At 41.2% G+C, this 21,569-nt stretch overlaps 3 protein-coding genes across 5 annotated transcripts; 1 reads left to right on the forward strand and 2 right to left on the reverse strand.

The window, feature by feature from the left end:
• Nucleotides 1–932: 932 nt before the first annotated feature.
• etnppl (ethanolamine-phosphate phospho-lyase) lies at nt 933–7,480 on the forward strand. 3 transcript variants are annotated; one of them, XM_067524879.1, is made up of 13 exons: nt 933–1,091; nt 1,369–1,487; nt 1,900–2,059; nt 2,304–2,378; nt 2,580–2,673; nt 3,750–3,866; nt 4,149–4,231; nt 4,503–4,728; nt 5,207–5,361; nt 6,422–6,511; nt 6,607–6,737; nt 6,902–6,972; nt 7,056–7,480. In XM_067524879.1, the coding sequence occupies exons 1-13, from the start codon at nt 1,018–1,020 to the stop codon at nt 7,155–7,157; spliced, it is 1,497 nt and encodes a 498-aa protein (XP_067380980.1). In that variant the 5' UTR covers nt 933–1,017; the 3' UTR covers nt 7,158–7,480. The 3 variants fall into 3 exon arrangements, with proteins under 3 accessions (XP_067380980.1, XP_067380981.1, XP_067380982.1); XM_067524881.1 differs by having other exon boundaries at nt 966–1,091; nt 1,296–1,487; XM_067524880.1 differs by lacking the exon at nt 3,750–3,866.
• Nucleotides 7,481–8,857: 1,377 nt separating this feature from the next.
• Nucleotides 8,858–11,029, reverse strand: ostc (oligosaccharyltransferase complex subunit). The gene is made up of 4 exons (XM_067524882.1): nt 10,810–11,029; nt 9,801–9,894; nt 9,504–9,701; nt 8,858–9,363 (listed from the first exon to the last, which is right to left on the reverse strand). Exons 1-4 carry the CDS (start codon nt 10,946–10,948, stop codon nt 9,345–9,347), a joined length of 450 nt encoding a protein of 149 aa, XP_067380983.1. The 5' UTR covers nt 10,949–11,029; the 3' UTR covers nt 8,858–9,344.
• A 902-nt stretch (nt 11,030–11,931) lies between these two features.
• rpl34 (ribosomal protein L34) lies at nt 11,932–14,644 on the reverse strand. Its single transcript, XM_067525298.1, has 5 exons — nt 14,563–14,644; nt 14,067–14,138; nt 13,879–13,978; nt 12,156–12,259; nt 11,932–12,059 (listed from the first exon to the last, which is right to left on the reverse strand). The coding sequence occupies exons 2-5, from the start codon at nt 14,129–14,131 to the stop codon at nt 11,975–11,977; spliced, it is 354 nt and encodes a 117-aa protein (XP_067381399.1). The 5' UTR covers nt 14,132–14,138; nt 14,563–14,644; the 3' UTR covers nt 11,932–11,974.
• Nucleotides 14,645–21,569: the final 6,925 nt, after the last annotated feature.

The raw sequence follows: 21,569 nt of genomic DNA on the forward strand, positions 1-21,569 counted from the left end.
GGTCACCAATACCCAACTATTTGGTCTTGGTAACCTGGCGGAATTACTGCGATACCTCATCAAATGTATTTGTACTTAAAGGTTTGTCTCATTTTTTAACCCAGCTGGGAAATAGGGAAGAGGAAATGATTCAGAAAATATTGGAATTTAAAGCTGGAATATAAACTAAAGTAGAACAACAGCTGATTGATCCTTATACTTAAAGTCAATCATTCAAAATCTTAACTGGTAACAGTATCAAAACCTGCTGACAAATGAGTTAAAATCGTATACATGTAATTTGGATTGATTATTCTACAACATGTGAGCAGAGTCTTAATATTGTAGCTGGTGGAGGCTCAATTTAAATATTTTATGGAGGTAATTGTATCAGTATACTAATACTACAGTAAAACATGCCCTTTACTCTCAGAGGTGGTAAGAACGTTTACTAATCTTGTACTTAAGTACAATTTTTGTGGTACTTGTACTTATCATATGAAGGGGATTTTACTCAACTACAATTTGGAGGAAAATATTGTAATTCATCCTATTTATTTTGCCGTTTTACTTACTAGTTACTTTGTTTGAAGGTTCTCCAAGCATTTACCTAATAAATGATGAACCATTATAATGGATTAACCACCTGTCTGTAGATAAAGTGGTTAAAATCTGCTCCAACATTTCTCGCTCTGCCGCTTTTTGTTCCGCATCAAGTTGTAACTTTGGCTCCTTATTTTTTTATTCGTTGCTCTTAGTTTTCTTTGCAGCTGTGGGACAGGTGTGTAAGCAATACACCTTTACTACGTCACTGTCCTCGAGGCACCTGCGAGTTCTCACATCTGCGAAACGCCGCCTAGGTGGCAGCACGAGAGAGCTGCGGCGAGGTCTGGAGCCGTTGCGCGCGCGTGTGTGTGTGAGTTTGAGTTTGAGTGTGAGCGCGCGCGCGTATAATGAAACCGGGCTATATATATTGGTGCGCGAGCCGTTGTGTGCAATCTCACTGGCAGTCGACGAGGAGGAAGCGTCGTCCTCCAGATGGACAACATCAGCATGTCTGCGGAAAGACTAGAGAAGAAGACGACGATAGACCTGAGAAAGAAGCACATTGGGTAAGAAAACTGGATTCATAGCACGAGATAAAGTTATAATACACACGGCAGTTATTGGGTCGGAGCATATTCAGATCAGTTCCTGGATGTGTAGCTGGATTTACCTTTGATTTGATGCACAGTGTCCCTGAAGTGCAAACACAAAGTGTATTAAAGCTTATGGTTTATCCTCATATTACAAATATACCTGTTTTATTACCACAGCACAGGTGTGAAACCAGTGGGGGGAGGGACACACTTTGCACACATGTCAAGAATAACCCGAGCTTCTCCGCAGGCCGTCCTGTAAGATTTTCTTCAGCCAGGACCCCATCAAGATCGTGCAAGCCAAAGGCCAGTACATGTACGATGAAAAGGGCCAGCGGTACTTGGACTGCATCAACAACGTGGCTCATGGTAAACACGCACACGAACACAATGCACTGAAACACCCCGCATCTCCCCCACGCTGTCACCCGTGCGTCATCACCTCCGGCGAGAGTCGAAACTTATAGGGACACGGGGGACTTGTTGGGTTTTAACACGCGGGCAAAGTGTGCAAGGCTCTGCCATTCAATGTCTGGAACCAAAGCCAGAAGATTGTTTTTCACCGGAGTGCGTGAGCAGGGTGACAGATCTGCTCTGCAAAAAGATGCGCTCGGTTTAAAAACAGGGGGTTGGGGGGGTTTCAGCTTATAGCCGCCAATTACATCCCTGTAATAACAGTGTGCACGCTGTGGGTCCTTCCCACGTTCAACTGCATTGAGATGATGCTCAGTAAGGCGCGTTTTCTTGTAATCCTGGCTGATGTTGTTCTTCTCGTTCTCAGTGGGCCACTGTCATCCAGATGTGGTGAAGGCGGGAGCTCAGCAGATGGGACTCCTCAACACCAACTCGCGCTTCCTGCACGACAATCTCGTACTGTACGCGCAGAGGCTGCAGGCCACGCTGCCCGAGCAGCTGTCAGTGTGCTATTTTGTCAACTCTGGGTATGTCTGCCTTTCCTCACACTTGTCGACCAACAACAATAACCTGCATGATCTTTTTTTTTATTTTATTTTTCTTTAACGGGGTTTTAGATGAGTGGAGCTCGTGAGAGTTCGGTAATAACACACGTAGAGCCCACGTTACTGTGAGCTGCAAAGCGCTTTGAACCTCAGGTGGTATCAGTGGATTCACCTGTGTGTTTTGCGGCGCCGAGCTCAAAGTAACCCTTGTTCCTTTGAACTTCAGCTCCGAAGCCAATGACCTGGCCCTGCGACTGGCACGACAGTACACGGGCCACAGAGATGTCATCACGCTGGAAAAGTAAGTGCCGCAGCCGCAGTTCGAAAACACCTGGCGCCGTGCCTGAAAGCAAAAGTATATGAATGATAACCAGTGGTGAAAGTCCTTTTATTCAGTGCTTCTTTATGATGCAAGGGACACTGGTTGTGCCTTCATAGCTGCACACTCCACGTGATACTGAGGCTGATTTGGTCAGTGACCCATGCCGTACTCTGTTTGCAGTGCGTACCACGGCCACGTCTCCTCGCTCATTGACATCAGTCCGTATAAGTTCCACCAGCTGTCAGGTGCTCAGCTCAATCCATTTGTGCATGTGGTGAGTGTTTTTCCTCCCCGTGTCTGCCTGCCTGCACACTATTAAAACACCATGACTCAACTTGCTTTGCCGGGCTGCCGAGCGCTCGCACCTGTGCACGCACAGGCACACACGTGTGCACGTGTAGGAAAGACAGCAAAGGAGTATAAAATGCAAGTTTGTGTTTTTTGTACTGCAAATGTTACAATGCAAGACAAAAGGTTATGTTAAAGGCCAGAAAATGGGGAGTCAGCAGATTCTCGTTCTACATGTGCAGCTCCTTTTCCAAATCCCTGCCTCGCGTTTAGGGAAATAGTTTCTGCTTTGTTATTGGGTGTTTGATTAATAAGTCTTTCTACAATAAATAGTAATGCCTTATTATATACCTGTCAATTTCACTTCACATATGAAGCATTTCACCACTTAAAATATTTAATTTTACCTCCGTAATGATGTCCTTAGGGGGTTATTTGGAGTGTGTTTGGACTGTTTTTGAAGCTTGGCTCATACTAGAAACTACATGTTTGCTCCTGATTCGCCGCTTGCTCAAGTAAAAACCTGGAATCCCCCTATGTATTTAATGAAACTGTTTTATTGTCTATTTTTTATCCCCATAAGCTGCGTGTTTCTGTGCATTCTGCCCGGGTTCCTTTACAGCAGTGGGGTAGTTTGACACGGCAGCTCTAGTGCTACATGCCGGGGATGGGCCAATTGTTTTACTCATGATCATGAAGGAATCAAGCTGCTTTCCAGATGCTGGTAGCTCACAAAGTTAACAAAAAGCCCTGCTGCTTGGCAACTCTCAAACAGCTGTGTGTTTATCCCAGATGTTCACATTCATCTTGCACATATGTCTAGATGGGCAAGTATAGGCAAGTGTTTCCAAGTACTGTGGAGCAGAATGTTAAATGTAAATCCATGAGACAGATCATCAGCTAAGGGAGTTCAGTTATATCTATAAGTCACAACAAACTGATATTTTAAACATTATGTTTTGCATGTTCAAATCTAAATCAACGCTGGAGAGTTGGCATCCGGCCTCGGTCGCCTTGCGAATGCGCCTTAGTAATCATCTCCACTTCTTGTCTCCCAATCAGGCCCCGAGCCCAGATGTGTACAGAGGCAAATACAGAAGAGACCAACCCGATCCTGCTACAGCTTACGCCGATGAAGTCCGCGATATAATAGCCAAAGTCCACAAGAAAGGAGGAAAGGTAGACTTGAAAATGTGCTTAATGAAACCGTTTTAAATCCCAGATTCCTTCGAGCCTGGTGACTACAGCAAGGGTTTGGTTGTTGGTATTGGGGGGGGGTCTCTAAGCATTCAGGCATCTTTAATTACACGTTCAAAAGATCCACCTAAAAATATCAGTGCTTGGCTTTGTGCAATGCCAACTGAAAAGTGGAACAGTTAAGAGAGAGGGAGCAACAACAAGCTCTCATGGCTTTCTATTATTAGACCTGATGTGTGTTTTCTTTCTCTTTCTCCTGTGCAGATTGCTGCCTTCATTGCTGAGTCACTGCAGAGCTGTGGCGGGCAGGTCATTCCCCCCGTAGGCTACTTCCAACAAGTGGCAGAGTATGTGCCCAAGATGTTGCATGTTCCCTCTCAGCGCCTCACAGTCAGAGCAAGTCGTTCTGACATGACATGAACAGTCTTAACATGCATTAAATGCTTGAAGCAGCCATTAAAAAGGCCACGATGGCTCCTGCCGGTGCCACAGCACTGACTAACCTGACAAACTTGTTCTGTCTCTTGTAACTGAGCCAGTTGTAATTTCTGTGCGCTTGTGTGGTTAAATAACTGAGTCTGCCTCTACACCTATGGATTTTTTCCCACACTTGTACAGACACGTCCACAAGGCAGGAGGTGTTTTCATCGCTGATGAGGTCCAAGTGGGCTTCGGTCGAGTTGGCACCAACTTCTGGGCCTTCCAGCTTCAGGGAGAGGACTTTGTGCCCGACATAGTCACCATGGGAAAGCCTATAGGCAATGGTCACCCGATGTCGTGTGTTGTGACGACCAAAGAGGTGGCAGAGGCCTTCATGTCCTCTGGAATGGACTATTTCAACACAGTAATGTTTTAAAAATTTATTTATTTATTTAGGAACGGGCCTTTTAAGTCAGATTACAGACCCCTTACAGGATTTTTCTGTTGATCAGAAATGGCACTGAGCTGAACTTTAGCGTTGACATAAACCTCTTGGGTATCAGCCAACACATTTGTTTGTTATGAAAAAAAAAAACCATGCTCCGTTCAAACCAGCTGTTTTTTTTTTTATGGACAGACTCAGATTACAGTTCATACTGAATGTATTTTCGCAGTCCGTTTGTTTCCTGTCACATACTGAAAATACAGTAGTTACAGTGTGTTGCAGTACATTATTTATCCTGTGAATAGTTCAGCACTTAATGCGCTGCGCTGACTCTGTGCCAGTAAATGTAATACATCACAGTCTGCTGGTGATACTGCAGTTTCCCAGAAAGTGTAAATGTAGCCTTGGTGTAATCTTTCCTCTGTGTGTGTTTGTGGGTTGATTTTGAATTTGCCAGTTTGGCGGCAACCCAGTGTCGTGCGCCATTGGCCTGGCCGTCCTGGACGTTATCGTGAAAGAGGATCTTCAAGGTAACGCAATGCGCGTGGGGCGGTACCTGGCCAACCTGCTGGAAAAGCAGAAAGAGAAGCACGCGCTGATCGGAGATGTCAGGTATGTAACACCGGAATATTCACTGACCTGACTCTGACACATAATCGTTTGTTGTCTTTAACGGTTCATTCACTCTTCCTGGTAATTACTTCCACATTGCGAGTGATCCTGGGATATATCGGCCAAATGACTAAATCTAAATATTTATTATTGCGATCTATAGTAAAGATCAACAAAAATGTTAGGTTCCTAATGTCCTGGCTACACTATTTTAAATGAATGAATGAATAAATGGGGGAGAAGTTGTTCTAGGTAACTTTTATCCAAACATGGAAGTATGAAATTAAAGGACATCCAGGCCTTTATGTATTTTAGTTATGGTTGAAATTTGACTACTTGATTTTCTCATTTGGTGTCATCTGCATAGCAATGGAAATTTATGGACTGCTTATTATTAATGTTGCCTAAAGCAGATATGTGTAAAGTGAAAGTGATCTGTCTTAGCACAGATAATGAACGTTTGTGTGCGTTAAAGATTCATCATTAACACTGTCTGGTAGGTAAGATTTAAACCACCCTGTAGTTTATTTAGCCCCAATCTTTCAGTTGCAGTAGTAGAAACAGGGCGGCAGTGGCTCAGTTGGTGGAGTGGCTGCCTACCGACCATAGGAGGTTTCAGAGGTTCGCACCCTGCCCTTTCCAACCACATGTCGAAGTGTCCCAGGGCAAGACACTGAATCCCCAACAGCCCATCCCCATCCCCCATCTACTTTTACTCTTATCTGCTTCCTGGTTATATGTTATTTGCTAGAGTATGCTCTTATCTGATTCCAAGTTTACAGAAGAGTTTTATTGTGTGCAAAACTACTTATTGTTTACTCATTTAGATCTTGTTTTGTCCAGTTTGTCTACTGTCTAATGACTTTATCTATACTATTACATCTTTTATTATATATTTATATACGCTACTTATTAAAGTGACCTTCAAAAGGCCAACATTTGTGTGTATTTTATAATATTTTAAGGAATGGATGTACAAGAATATCTCAGAAACTATAACTTTAAGGACATAACGTCTCGTATCAGATATGACTAAACCAAATGGCCTGATGTCTTGCAGGGGTTGTGGCCTCTTTGTTGGCGTGGAGCTCGTGAGGGACAGGTTGAAGCTAACTCCTGCTACAGCAGAAGCTCAAGAAGTAATATATAAGTAAGTGTAAGCACTGTAATGTCCATATTTTGCAGTAATTTGCAGTTTGGTAGTTAACTCCAGTCTCATATGAGATCAAATACGTTTCCTCATAGGCTAAAAGAAGAGCACATCCTTCTTAGTGCTGACGGACCTCATCGCAACGTGCTCAAATTTAAGCCCCCGATGTGCTTCACTGGGGAGGACGCTGACCTGGTGGTGGAGAAAATTGACCGGATTCTCACAGGTACAATTCCCTCTTAATGTAAAGCTTTGTGGCCTGATGATGGAGATGATGGAGAACACCGCCGTCATCTTTCTGGCTCATTCATCATTTAAAAGGATCAAGATGTGTGAAAGCGATGGCCGAAAGAGCTCTCTGTCATGTCTTTCACTGTGTCTGTTTTCCAGATCTGGAGGAAGCATTAGGCTTGAAGTTGCCCGACACAGTGAATGTAGAGAACGAAAGCAAAAAACGAAAGGTAAGCAGAACTCTGTAAAAAAAAATAAAAAAAGTTTTGGCCTGAATTGAAGCATCTGAAAGAACTGTGTGGTTTAATCCAAGCGGTCAACTGATGAAAACGGACGCCAGCAGCCTAATAGTTTATTGCACGGCAGAGGAAGCAGTCAAGGAGTTCCTCAACAAAGCAAACACCTCAAGATATAAAGACGCTTGTCAGCTTAAACCTTTATGTTACCTACAGGACAGACACTAAGATGTGGGGAAAAGTGCCTTAGCATATAACCTGATGGAAACTCTTTTTACATTAATATTAATGTACTGTGCATCTATAAGCTGTAAAGGTTCTCAGGTATTATTTTTAATTATATGAAGGAATGTAGACACTTTTATAAATAATGTGACTATGACAACATTTATGTCGCTGGTAATCAAAATCTTGAATAAACCAATGTGCATTATTTTAAACATGCAATACAAGGTGTACTAATGTGGCTTGGGCATTAAATAAACACCTTTGATCACATAAATGTTGTTCACGCTCTTTATGAAAACGTTGAGTATCCGCACAGATGTTTACACATTTAGTGACGAGTCAACCACAGTGCATTAAATGAAATACCGTATATGATAATTAATGTATCCACAAGGAAAACTCTGACCCTGAATGAAGTACACGTAGATCATACAAAGAAAACTAGCCGTGCTGATATGGGCCTACAGCGTATCTGCTTCATCCAAACAAACAGGGACACTGTTTGACAAGTCTGCAATTATTTACCAAAATTCCCATGTTCTTCATTAACTGAGTCTGGATGTGTTTTCCAAAAAAAAAAAGGATGACATTTCTTACTTGAACATGCAAGTTCTCTTTCATAAAGAGGCATTTCCTTTGCTGCTGTAAATATGACAGAAGACTAAAATACTCTGTCTCAGGAGTAGGGAGTTGGCCAAAGTCCCAGGCTTGGTTCCACAATGTGAAGATAGCAGACACTCAGCACATACAGTGGGGAGGAAGAGCCCACAGCTGTGCCAGCAGACAGCGGAGCAAAGCAGAGAAGATCCCAAAACACCTCAGTTTGTCAAACTAAACTTACTGGACATTATTTAATATACTGCATGCAGCCTCTGAAACTAGGGACCACATATAAAAAGGATTGTAACTCCTACATGGCTCTTACAATGTATATATATATATAAACTTTTAGTTGGCATTCAATACTCAAGCATGTCATGATGGTTTGATTTACCATCAGTTGGGGTACAGAGCCAAAATGATGAAAACCTCAAATACTCAAGGAGCTTTCTGTAAGCTCCTGTCAGTCTGTGGAATTAAGTGTGGATTTCAACAAGAAATGTCTGCTATGAATTCACTTACCTGATGTGTTCGAGTTTTGCAGATAAAGCACTACTGATTGGCTTTTATTACACCTGGCATGAATTACAGTGCATTATTTATTGCTGTCTGTATTCATTTATTACTTCTTGTTATACATTTATCTGTGGAACTTCTAGTGGACAGTATTTGGACCTTGGGAACTATAGCTATGAACTCCTATGTGTACTTATGTGACAAAGTTCAAGTTCGCTCTATTTGGCGTCACGAGCGTTCGGATTTACTTTTGTCAAACATTTTCTTTGACGGCGGTCAAGCACCCAAATGCTTTGTTTTAATCATTAAATATTTTTTTTGGAACTAAATTTGCAAGTCTTTGTCACTCATTTAATGTTTTAACAACCTTAGTATTTTGATACAAGTGCAGCCGTCTTATGAAAGGGAATGATGAGCATTTTTAACTGTATGAAAAGCGCACAAGCATATTCTTTAAAATAGTGGATTAATGGCGCCACCTTCTGGAACGTAAATTAAAGTAAACACACACACAAACACTAGGGACTGCAATCAGTTCTGAAAAGGTAGATTTATTCCACAACCGTGTGCATAAATGAAACTGACAGGTTCAAAAATTTCTTTACAAAAACTTACAACTAAAATTATGCAGACTCCCCTCCCGTTTCACCCAGTGCTAATCTTCATTGTAAATCAATGGCTCCAACCCCGCAGTTTTAACTAACTTTCTTTTAACTAACCTACGAGATAATGTGCCACTACACTAAGTGCATGTGGCAAAATAAAGGACATATTGCAACAGACCACTGTCATGAAATCTGTAGAAAGAGAAGTTGCTGCACACTGAGGATACACAGCCAGTGGGATACTGTCATCGCACCAGGGTCTAATTTCTAAAGCAAAGGTCAGTGCTTTTAGTCTGCATTGGTTGTTGATTGTGTCAAGGGTCAGTTTTAGTTGGACTGTCATTGGGCCCTGAAATAATTCGGTCGATCCAAATCTGTTTGCTGAAGTCTTTGGCCCATTAGGCCCATGCTGCGTCCTTAGCCCATCAAGTATCCTCTGAAAAGACAAAAGACAAATATGCAAAGACAGTAATGCAACATGATACTGAATGAATATTGTGCATGCGAACGTCACACTGACAATGCTGCACTGTATAAATCACGCAGCCCCATTTCCTAATGAGTCAGCCCACTTACGGCAGCTTCATGCGCATAAATACTCTGGCCATGAAGAAGCTGAGAAGGACACTGACGAAGCCAATGAAGAGCAACAGGAAGCGGTTGAGTTTGGGAATGTTGGGTGCATTGGAGCGGTCCAGAATTATGAAGCCCAGACCTCCCATCGTGAAGAGGAAACTGGAGGCCAGTCCTTCCATAATGTACTGGCCGTTGACCCTTAAAAACACATGCAATCCACATTAGCAATGCCTTACTGATACAACACATATCACCTCTAAGCTTTAGTCTCCTCCTGCTGTTGCCACATATTTTTACCTGTATGCCAGAAAGGCTACTGGCCGCTGATGTCCATGCTCATCAGTCATGGAGCCCACACTCGGTGGCTCTACAATAACATCGTAGATTATACCTACAGTGTTGGACAAAGAGTTTTAATTAGGCATTAAACAGACCACAACACAACTTTAAATAGGTGGGAGATTGATCTGGTTTGGCTGAAGAAACTTGGAGCTCGAAAAAAACACTAAAAGCAATGGCAATGCTTATTGATTTAAGGAAGAACCCAGCAGCACCTGCCACCATCACTCTACCAGGATCCCCAGTGAACAGTGCCTCCTTGGCCCAATCACCCACAACCTCTAACGGGACCAAAAATATCAGCTCCAAGCCAACAAAGGTGGGGCCGAGGGGGAGGCTCCTGAAGAAGTTACTAGTGTTATAAGCAGCAGCGATGCAAAACTAAGTGGGATGCATCCAGGACCCTGAAGTCCGCACGGAAAATTAGTTTTAGGGAAAATTCGCTGGCAAGCAGCTGTGTTCCATCAAGACCAACAGCTCAAACTTCAAAAACAGATACTTCATGACTGCTCTTGGCCTCATTACCAAACCCAAGCCCCCCCCGCCCCCACTACTACATTAATGCCTCTATCGCAGTGCTCCCCTATTTTCATTGCAAGCATACTTTACCACGGGTTATTTATCATTCTTGCCTAATTTGGTTTAATGTGACTAGTTTTTTGTTTTTTTTTTTGGTCGTGCGCGCTGCTTGAGAGGTTATTGCAGAGGAACTAGATCTTATTCAACAACACAACATAGCTAGTAGTGGCTATATTAGCTGTACAGTTAGCCCCTCATCAAACGCTGCCTAGCGTTTATGTTAGCAAGCTGGCTTACAATCGCAATCCCAAGCAACAACAACTGACATTATTTTCACATAAAAAGACAAGTGGCATTAAAGGACACAGTAGTTTAACAAGCGATGCAAATTGAGCGCACGCAACGTTGGCCGTCTCATACGACTGTTAGCTTAGCATTTTCCATTTACCTCCGGTGATGAGAAAGTAGGAGACAATAACGACCGCATACACAGTCATGGCCGACGGCATGTGCAGCCACGACGGCTTCTTTAGTTTTACATTGGGACATTCCAGCAGAGCAAACGGTAAACTGTATAACGTCTCCATGGTTGGTGAATTTTGATGCTATCACTGCAGTACAGCTGGTGCCGCTGGTGGAGATCCGCCTGTACAGCGAGTTTGTTGACGTGTCCCGGAAGTACATGTTATATTTATATTTTATTGTGCCATTTAAATTATTCATTTTTAAAGAAATGTATAAAACCCCTAATTTACTTTAAGTGACACGTTTATGCAAATTAAATTAATCTTTTTTTTTCCTCATCAGTTTTAGACTTTATTCATAAGGGGAAACAACAGCGTTGCCAATGGTCTCCAGCGGTTATATAGCGTGTTCATCCCGGTGTGTTTGAGCGTTTACGTCATCGTGCCTGTACAAACATCTTATATTTGCTAAATCAATTAAATTTCAAATTGGATCTGATTTTTGTTTTATTACCCGTTACTGACTGAACAGGACACTGCACAATAATTTTCGGCGAGACCTCTACCACTTCGTTTAGAAGTAAAATGGAAATGGGTAATAATTATATTTTATCCCCCAGTTTGTCAAAATTCAAGTCTTTCCAGTATAATAGCTACATGTTTGTAACTGTACCTCTCTGGACCATGTCCCTTCCAAATTTCTCTATGTTGATTACTTTTCTTTCTCAACTATTACATACATTTAAAGAAACGTTCTGCTCTTCAATTTTTGAATAATCTAAAAGCCCACGTGCCATGCCCAAAGCCCACCCCCAAACCGCCCAGGTGTGTTTCACACGTGGCTGAATAGCCACATCTTTTTAGGCTACAAATTGATTTTGAATCAGTCACTTCTTTGACAACCCCCTAGTAAAACACTAAAGTAAAACTACATGGACAAAAATTGCAATGTAGAAGTCATTTTTTCCAATTAAAAAAAAAAAAAAAAAAAAAAAATTTTAGCGTTAATGAACCTTGGTAATAACATCAAGATGCATCAGGTGCTTTCACAGATGAAACACCAGGTTTCCTCTGTATCAAAGTCAAATACAAATCACAACAGAAAATGGATGTCATTTTTTTTTTATTGTGGCAAAACAAATACACATTTTATTTAGCTTTCTGGCTCTGTGCCTGTGCCTTCAGCACCTTGACAACGATCTTCTGCTCCTCGATCAGGAAAGCACGCTTGATCCTGAGAATAACAGCAAAACAGACAAGTAGGACGTGAGACATCGTTCTAGTTTCCAACTAAGGAAGTGACAAATTGAAGAGAAAATGATTCTCTTACCTGTCACGAACACACTTGGCGCACATGGAGCCTCCGTAGGCCCTGCTGACGTGCTTCTTGGTCTTGGAGAGCCTCATCAGAACCTGAGGTCGAACAGCCCGAATCTGCAAGACACAGAACACACAGCATGATGCAAACAGAGCAGGCAACAAGCACCTTGGGAGTAGTTTACAACACTGCTCTACTTATACTGCTCGTTAGGCATCAAGAGAAATCGGACACTGACAAATAAAACCATTCACACTGCCAGGGTCCAAAATGCAACAAAATCATTTTTATACCTCCTCATTTAAATGTTCTTGCTCCTTTTCTTTGGATGTGGCAACCAATGTAACTGTTTGGCAAACTCACAGGTGACAGAAGACAATGAACTGACACACTGAGCTAAGAGAATTCGTACAATTTGGTCCACAAGTATCTCCCGAGCAACTTGAGCACTGCTCGCTTGTGCCTTGACATCGGCCTTGGAAGAGCAACACCTCTTGTTTTTTGTCCTATTATGGTGGGGTTACGTTAGGCGAAAGAGCCTTTTTAGAAATTAGAAAACTGATCAAATTTCTGATGCGTTCTTTGACTGTACAAAACGGGATATGAATAATAGTGAACCACTGGTGTGCAGCTAACACTTAAAATACAGCCAATTGCATTTAAATTAGTGAACCCAGTTGACAATTCTCTGACCAGGATAATTAGTATGTGTCCATCCTAACTTAAAGTATGGAAATTGTTGGTGCTTAGTAAATATGAATAAAACTAGCAGCTTGTTTCTAACATGGAACTGAGTGGATGTTAAGTAGTATTAGAGCCGTTTTCTTCAAGAACTATAATTAAACAAATTTGCAAAAGCCCATAATGTCAGCAGAATCTTTAGTAACGTTTTGAGATCACTTGAGCTATGTCTATGTCATTATGGCACGCTACACAACAAAAGTGTCATCTCTCAAATGCATGTCAACATTAACTCTTGTAAGACATTACACCCGACTTTATGAGCACCAAGCGACGAAACAGACTCATGGCATCTACACCTGCATCTGTGAAGACTAGCTTCAGAAACTCAAAGCAAAGACCATTTTGATGACGACACCACATGTTGTTTAACATGAGCTTGAGTACTGGAATTCCTCAATTAATGTAACCATTCCCTGTGAATTCTGTGCAACGTTGCAATTTTAAAGATTATAAAAACATCACAAAGTACATCACAATGTTTTTTTTTGTGGGGAGGGGGGGGGAGTTTGTTGCGTTTTGGTCAGACGTCAAAGCAGCATAAATTTGCTGTATTCAAACATGTAAATCCTGATTGTTTAAGCTTTTTTGCCATAGTTTCTGGCACAATCATCTACACGTTATGCACCAAGTGGTTCAGGCTTGGGCTTCTTGATGAAATGCTGCTCCAGTTCTTATATTCACTTCCCAAAATCAAAAACATCAAGGCAAACAGAAAACCTTACTAATTAGGATTTCTTAAACAGAGTAGGCATCTATGTTTTTTACTACCTTTGTAATGTGGGTACATTAATGTAAGGCTTGTTCACAAATGTGGTGGTTAGGTTATTATGGCTGAAATCAGTTCTACACATTATTCCATAATCGCTGTCTTTCCTCGACCTTAAAATAACAAACCGGACAGCCACGATGGCAGAATTGAATCAGACCAACACGCACGGATGCTGCCACACATACACAAGGATCCATATCAAGGCTATAAGGGTTCACTTACTCCACGCAGTCTTCCCGGGCAGATGCCACATGCGGACTTGGGAGCTTTGCCCACCTTCTTGGTGTACAGGTACACAATGCGGTTACCAGGCGTCCGGGACCTGCATGTCCGCAAGAAGCACGTTAGCTTATAGGAGCAGTAGATTGAAGACCAAGTAATGTAGCACAGACAACATACAGTCCACTTACAGTCGGGTTTTGTTGGAGGCGGTGTTGTAGGACAACCTACGACGGTAAGTCAGTCGCTGCACCATCTTGAAGCTAGAAACAGACACAATGTTACACTTAGTAAAGTTTGCTAGCTCCGTTAGCCACGCAACAACTCAACATGTCAGAAACAACAGCTAAGCCGAATACCGGCAACCAAGTCCCTGGGCGAAATACGCCCATAGTAAGTGTTATTCCAGAGGCTTGTAAATGGTCATTTTATGTAAAGAATCAATTTTAGACATGGTTAAGCTACAGTCAGCTCAGTGTTGCGTTAGCGGCCTTTCGCGGAGCCGGCAACCGCTATTTTGTTCTTTAAATCTTCCCACAAAGTGCTCAAATGGCCACGTTCATAGAAACAAGCAGCTGTTCTTAGCATTATGGCAACATAAAATATGTTACATTTGTTTGTAAAACGAAGGATTACAGTGGATTTTTTAAATCATGATACACCAGAGGAAAGCGACAGCCGCCATACCTGGTGTCGCCGTAACCGGAAGAGGAAGGAGCAAGGCGGAAGTTAAAGGTTAAAGTCTCCCCATGTCGGTTTCTTCAAACTCTGCTCCCTGCTGGCGTATCCTGTTTTATTAAGCACATGTTGCGGTAAGAGGGAAACAAATGCTAACTAATATCAACGAAAGGTCACTTAAATTACATTACGCAGTGATGTGTATTTCTGTGTATTTCTTTAGAGCGGAGTCGGCAAATGCAATAGGCTAATGCAGTACTACTTTGTGGTGGGCCAATTGTACTTTACTAGAATTATTTAATTTTATGTCACTTTTACTACACAAACAATCCAAAATAAATATTGTTCAGCTGTGCAGTATTTTCAGTGATTCAACCTACTTGCAGCTATTCATGTAATAATAAAGCTATTATTTACTGTAAGTACATAAAGTGTCCAGTAGATGGCAGCAGTGGCTCTGACAGTATGGATTACTGTGGGTTCTCAAGCTTTGGACCGGGAAGCAAATATGAAATTTATATTACACTGTGCATACCTTTTTCTGAGGATATTCACTTAAAAATTCTGTAACAGTAAATAGTCCTTTTCTTTTGTATTTTTACAAATATTACATTTTTGGACTGAACTAAGTTCTCACTTTAAAACATCAGTGTTTTTCAGTTTAAAAAGAAATCAACATGTAAAGTATTTTTCTGTGTGGTTGAAAAATACTCCAAAAAATACAATATAATAATGGTCAATAATATGTAATATGGATGAAATGCATAATTTATGATGCATCATTTAGAAATGATGCATTTAAATCCTTTTTTGCTTTGCAGTATTTCATATATATATATATATATATATATATATATAACTTTAACAACTTTAAACATAATAAAATGTAAGCTTTATTATATTTTTTCAAATCAAGCAAACTGTTCTTGCTTAAAAATGGGATTATCATGCTCTGCCATGTGCGCTGATAAACCAAATGAAGGTAAAAGCCTAGAATCTGCACGGCACGCACCATATCTTTAAAAACAAGCAAACTAGCTGAAAATGTCTCCCAGTCAAAGAGCTGCTGTGTCACAAACAGACATTTGCCAAGCTTAGCCAACAGATGGTGGGCTTGGCATCCTTTTAGATGAACATTTGGCAAAAGCAAAGTTCAATGACAACCCAAAGATCTGTGTGTGGCCACAATACACATCCCTTTAGTCAAACTGTCTGGCTTTATACTTGGAATATTTGTTTTCACTCAGCGTCATGTTGTCCGTGAAAAGTTCAGCATTTTGCATAGTTTTTGTAGATTAGTAAATCAGTAAACCTTAAAATAACCTTGGAGACATTCATCTATGTGAGTGAGAAATTTGTTATAAAATACATGTACTGAAAATTTCTCTTATGATATTACCAAGAGCAAAAATTCAATGTGCTATATGATGACTTTCTTCTTTTTCTTCTTCCTAGTCATCATTATGCTGCCAGTCTTATTTATTTGTGACAAGCATTAATACAAAAAGGAATCCCCCCCCAACATGCTAAACACAAATGTATTATTTATTTATTATTATTATTTGTATTAGTAGTAGTGTTATTGTTGTATTGTTATTTTAAAACTTTTGACTGGAAACTTTTCAGGTTAATGCTTGTTCTACGTGATCTGTTAAGGGACAGTTTTAATTAAGCCCAGATGTGACGCAACCTCAAATCAACCTGTTCTTCACAAAAGCTCTGGTACACGGGGTGCTGGACAGATTTGCAGCAATCAACTACTATGATTTACGATATGGCGACATCTCAGTGGAATATTTAAAATGTAAATGCGAATGACAATGATTTGACAGTCTGAAGGACTTTTCCATTTACATTTTGAGGATGACCCTGATGCCCATGTCCCGTCTCCCTCAATCAGTCCTGACTAGTCATAGATGAACCGTATCACCTTAAGTGCACTTGATTATGTAACCCTCTCCGACCCCCCCCCTCCACCCCCACCCCCCCTCATCTCCTTGTGCCTTCTGTATAATCTGCTGAGATTTAAACCTGCTGCTCCTGTTTAATAAATCCACTGCGATTAAAATAGGATTACAGCTCCGCTTTCGCCTTCCTAATGACATCAGAGCATTTTTTTTTTTACTTTTATTATTATTATTATTATTTTAGTTGTCAGCTCTTCACTCAGACTCATTAATTCCTCCCTCCTATATGTCACAACCGGACAGACAGGAAAGGGGGTTTTTTTCACTTCTTCCCTGTCCAAAAACTCATCCCTGCAGCCCAGCAGGTCAGTCCATCTGTGGGGCTTTTGACATCAGGATTAACCTTCTAATGCAGCACACACCCTGTATCAATGCCATGCTCCTTCACAACAGTTTTCACAATGACAGATCACAATTAAAATTATGCTGCAGGGTCAGGGAGTTGTGTGGGTGCACATTGAAAGCCTCACTCAAAATCCCCTACAGTTTTACCTCTACAGCTTTTTACTCATCAGATCCAACCATGTCTCCTAAACAACAAGAATGAGCAACAACATATAATCATAACTGGATTAGTTTTTCTATGAACTCATTGGGCCTCATGCGAGAACATTAATGTATTCTTGTCTTACATCGTTCCTACTTTTCCCCAAAGGTCTTGTTTGCATGAATGTTTTACATCAGATTCTCTCAACTGTTTCGAACTGGTTGGTGTCAGCGGTTCAACAGGAGCTGCACATCCATGACAGTTGGTTATTAACATAATCCACACACCCTCAAAATGCCATATAATACTGCCTGTCCCTCTTCATTTTTAGTAAGGTTTCATTCACAAAAATCTCATTAGAGTCAAAGTTTTAATAGTTGTTGGTATGTTAGTTAAAGGTTTCTCCCTGGATTAGGGTTTCGATATACGTCACTGTTCATTATCATCTTCTGTTAAAACACCCAACGACACAACACCACTTACTGTATCTGAGATCTTCTCTCTAAATGTCTGTGATTGTCATCCTTCTGACTGCATTGGATATTAGTCCTAAGGCTTTTACCTCCGTAAGAGGTTTTCACCTCTAAATTCTTGCAGCCCGAAGTGTCCCTCTTTATTTCTGTTACAGTACAGTGCTGCTTTCGTCAAATTTGAACATGAAACCTTCTAAATATGAAATACCTCTAAATAAGTCTACAAGCCGGGATGATGATGTGTTGAAGAGAATCTAAATTTAGTTTGTGCATTATTGCCAGTGCTGTGCATTTAAATAAACTAATCAGTATCACTCCAAATTCATTCAGATAGAGTCACTGTGATGTTGAGGTATGACAGGTCGGGCCAAATCATGAATTTTATTCGTACACATCAGAAAATTGGACAAAACTGAGACTTAACTAAAATCTCTTTAATGACTCATATGTGTCAGATAAAAGCAAATCTGTTACTTCAAGTGGCTTTGTATTTTTTACACTTTATACCTAGTTGACCTATAGTGGTCGTAATTATCACAGGAAAGAAAAATTTAACACATCCTCCAACATTAACACCTGCATAAAGTAGCTCATTTTTTCATACACTAATATTAGACGCATTGGAGCATCTTTTCAAATAGAACCAGACATCTGAAGAATTAGCACTTTGATGGGGGATGGGGTGTCCGACCTAACTCGTCATGTAAATGGTCATAAATACTTGGTTACTTTTATTGAGCAGCTCCAAAACGTATATGGTTAAGTTCAATAAAAATATTGTGGTTAAATTAATAAAAGGAAGAATGATTTCATACTGGACTCAGATGTCGGTCTCCCATGGGATAGTCCTGGGCCTTGTGGTTTACCCATTTACACCAGGACCCTCTAATGTGTAGACTTCCTTGTCCTAGATGCCCTGTGACCTGACTCAGTCCTTTCCTTACATTATACTTACTATGGTAGCTGGACGTGCCTAGTTCTAATATGTTATGTTAGTTGTTATAACGCCTTTTTTATAAATGATCTACGGACTTGTACTTTAAAGGAGGACAGTCTTGCCTGCTGCCATAGAGAGCGCCGTATCAACAAATGGTCGATCAACATGTGGAACTGTCCTACGACAATTTTCCATTGGGCTCAATAAGATACATTATTAAAAATTAAAATCAAGTCTAACTCTATTGATCTTCCCATCACCTGTTGTTTGTGTGCGTGGTCTTAATTAGCAAATGCTTAACTAACTGTGAACATGTCAGATATCATACTTTCCAAACATCAGCATCATCGGTGACAGTGTGAGCATGATAGCATGCTGACATTAGCATTAAAGCTTGAAGCACCTATAGGTACAGCCCCATGGAGCCACCAGCATGCTAGTAAACTGCTCCTGCTGTTACAAGCAGGAGCAGTTTTTTGAGGCCATGTCCAGTTATATGGACAGAGGTTTCTTTAGTCACAGTTTACATTGAAGCTGACCTGATTAGAGATCAGATTTTAACTTTAGACATGCATGAAGTGCCTCGGCCCACTGAAGCATTTATCCAGCTGTAATTTTAAACACAACCTTTTGATACTGTGATCAACAGCCACATTTTAGCTATGTAAACACTCGGTCTGATTCTTCCTCTGTTGTTATTTCCGTGCATGTTTCCCCCACGTGAGAGTAACATTCCGTGATTTGACTGGTTCCTGAGAGGGACGGAAACAGGGCGGCGGCAGCAAAAACAAAGGTGGTCCGTGGCCGGCACGACATTTTGGTTGGAAACTTTTAAAAGATTTAATGTGTTTGTTGAACAACTTGATGGCTGAAAGCCTTGAAACAAGGAGCTGTTTAAACCAGTGTTTGAAACTGTGAGTGAGGCAAGAATCCACAGAACCTTTGGAACAATCTTGCTGTTGTGTTCCAGCTGCGGGGCAGAATATTTGTGTTTTCCAGTACATTTACTCAGCCGTTTAAAAGCTTCATTGATTCACTATTTACTATCTGAGCATCCCATTGGTGTTTTTGCCCATTTTGTTTTGCTGACTGCATTTTCCTAAGGGGCAGACAGTCTGTCCAAGCCTTATTGTACAGACTTGTGGCACTGGTGGTGAGGGGGTGGGGGGGGGGGGGGGGGGGGGGGGGGGGGGGTTTGCTAATATGAGGCTTTCAACATCTAATCCAGAGAAAGTCTCTTAGGAAAAGCTTATCTTGGGACTCTCCAATTTCACTGCTTTCCTAATCTAAGGGCGCCAAAGGTTTTGACATTGGTGTTTTTATTAAGTTTCCTTTTTTTACAGAGCTAATTTAATACCTTACTTCTGCTGATAGTACTTCCCTGTTCACCCCAAAACCACGCTACCTATCCCCCACTGCCCCTAACCAATTGCTGACAAATCCAGACAGCTATGTCCGACACAAAGGCTCGGATTTAGCTGCCGGGCCAAAGTGAGGGTGGACTTTGTTGGGGGGGAAAGTCGGGGGCAAGCGTGGAAATTTCTCTTGTTTTCCTCAAAGCCCACATTTCAGACTAATCAAAACAGCTGCAACAATCCCCCACCACCACCACCACAACCCACATGACTGTGACCAGTCATCACTTTTATGTTGGAAATGCAGCCAGATCAGGAGCCGCCTGTGGTTGGCTGGTGTGGAGCAGAAGCTTGCTTGTGCGCCAGGGACCATTGTTGAAAAAGGGCTGACAGCTTTGGTTAGCATCTCATTTGATAGGCGATAATACTGACAGATGTAATGTGAAGAGCTGGACTCACAGGATGAGAGGGTGCTGTGTGCGGCATAGATGCATGTTCCCTTACAGTTACATTTACAATGCATTTTTTACTAGTGATACAGTGAATTTGAGCATTTTAGCACTATAGCAGCAATAATGGCAACTTGCCAGTATCTCAAAAAGACACCAAGTTTGAAATGCAGGCTTTCTAGAAAGTCTCAAGCTGAGGAAACATCCCTATGACTAAAGATCCTCAGTCATCCAGGTCATGGTTAACCTAAAGAGGCTGTTCAGTGGCAAATGGACTTACTTGTGACATTTCACCTCTCCATCTGAAAGGCTTCCCCAGGTTTCTATGCAGGCCTCTATTATAGACGCCATCGTATCATCATATGACGTCATGACATCATCAAGACATTGCGTAATTGCACGTGAAATTTTGGACATGGAAGCTTTTAAGGCTAACTGGCTTTGAAGTTTGCCTAACCAGTATATAGGGAAGCGACATTTCGTTACAGCTGGTTCAGCAAAATCCTTTCAGCGTGGAGGCATTCAAAGTGCATTTTCTTTCTGGAAATGCTTTCGCTAGTTTAAGTATTGGAAGTCACATTTACAGGGGAGTAGTACTCTATATTATAAGTAAACTGAAGTTAGTGGGTAAAATCAGCACCAATTTGACAGACGGGTGAGTGACCATGGTGACGTGTCACTTGATCACTTTGTAACAGAATGAGCGTTTTAGGTGCTGTGAGCGAGAATCATAACTACATTACGTTCTACATTTTGGCTGCTAGATCTTTGGTGTTCTTTGTGAAAACTACACTTTTTTTACTTTTTAATGGTGGGATGCACATATATATAATTCACTGATGCATTACTAAGTTACATATGCTTTTTTTTTTAAAATGCCAAATACAACTTTGTGCTGATACTAACACAAAATTTATTTGATGTAATGCGTCGGCCTCTGCGTTTCCTGTGGAGTATTACGTGGCAGCTGCAATGGGGAACAGAGGAACACAAAAGACAAGGGGGCTATCAGTGATGTCAGTAAGCCATAATCAATTATATAGGACCAGGCCATTAGTGTCACACATACTTTGTCACACTGCGTAGTTTGGAGAGAGTTTGGAGAGACTGGGGGGCTTTATTGAACTTGAGGGGAACATGGTAACTTGTAGATTTGATGATTATGTCAGAGGAAGACTCGATATTAGTGACCTATGGGAAGAAAACTGGCACACAAACCACATGTGACCTGGTTAATAATCATTGTTACATTTTTGGAAAATTCACTTATTTGCTTTCTTGTTGAGAATTTAGAGATTTAAAAAAAAAACTCAGAAAAATGTAAGTGCATGTATGAATTTTTTACATG

Source organism: Channa argus, chromosome 12, assembly GCF_033026475.1.
Source record: "Channa argus isolate prfri chromosome 12, Channa argus male v1.0, whole genome shotgun sequence".
In the NCBI taxonomy this organism is placed as follows: domain Eukaryota; kingdom Metazoa; phylum Chordata; class Actinopteri; order Anabantiformes; family Channidae; genus Channa; species Channa argus.

Bases quoted from the DNA above. Each gene is read 5' to 3' on its own strand.
- etnppl (XM_067524879.1), top strand. From the start codon at position 1,018: ATGGACAACATCAGCATGTCTGCGGAAAGACTAGAGAAGAAGACGACG. The intron at 4,232-4,502 runs GTATGTGCCCAA...ACACTTGTACAG, and splicing joins TACTTCCAACAAGTGGCAGA to ACACGTCCACAAGGCAGGAG. The intron at 4,729-5,206 runs GTAATGTTTTAA...TGAATTTGCCAG, and splicing joins GAATGGACTATTTCAACACA to TTTGGCGGCAACCCAGTGTC.
- ostc (XM_067524882.1), bottom strand. From the start codon at position 10,948: ATGGAGACGTTATACAGTTTACCGTTTGCTCTGCTGGAATGTCCCAAT. The intron at 9,895-10,809 runs GTAAATGGAAAA...CCAACACTGTAG, and splicing joins CTACTTTCTCATCACCGGAG to GTATAATCTACGATGTTATT. The intron at 9,702-9,800 runs GTAAAAATATGT...TGTGTTTTTAAG, and splicing joins GTAGCCTTTCTGGCATACAG to GGTCAACGGCCAGTACATTA.
- rpl34 (XM_067525298.1), bottom strand. From the start codon at position 14,131: ATGGTGCAGCGACTGACTTACCGTCGTAGGTTGTCCTACAACACCGCC. The intron at 13,979-14,066 runs GTAAGTGGACTG...GCGGACATGCAG, and splicing joins GCCTCCAACAAAACCCGACT to GTCCCGGACGCCTGGTAACC. The intron at 12,060-12,155 runs GTAAGAGAATCA...TGTTATTCTCAG, and splicing joins GCCAAGTGTGTTCGTGACAG to GATCAAGCGTGCTTTCCTGA.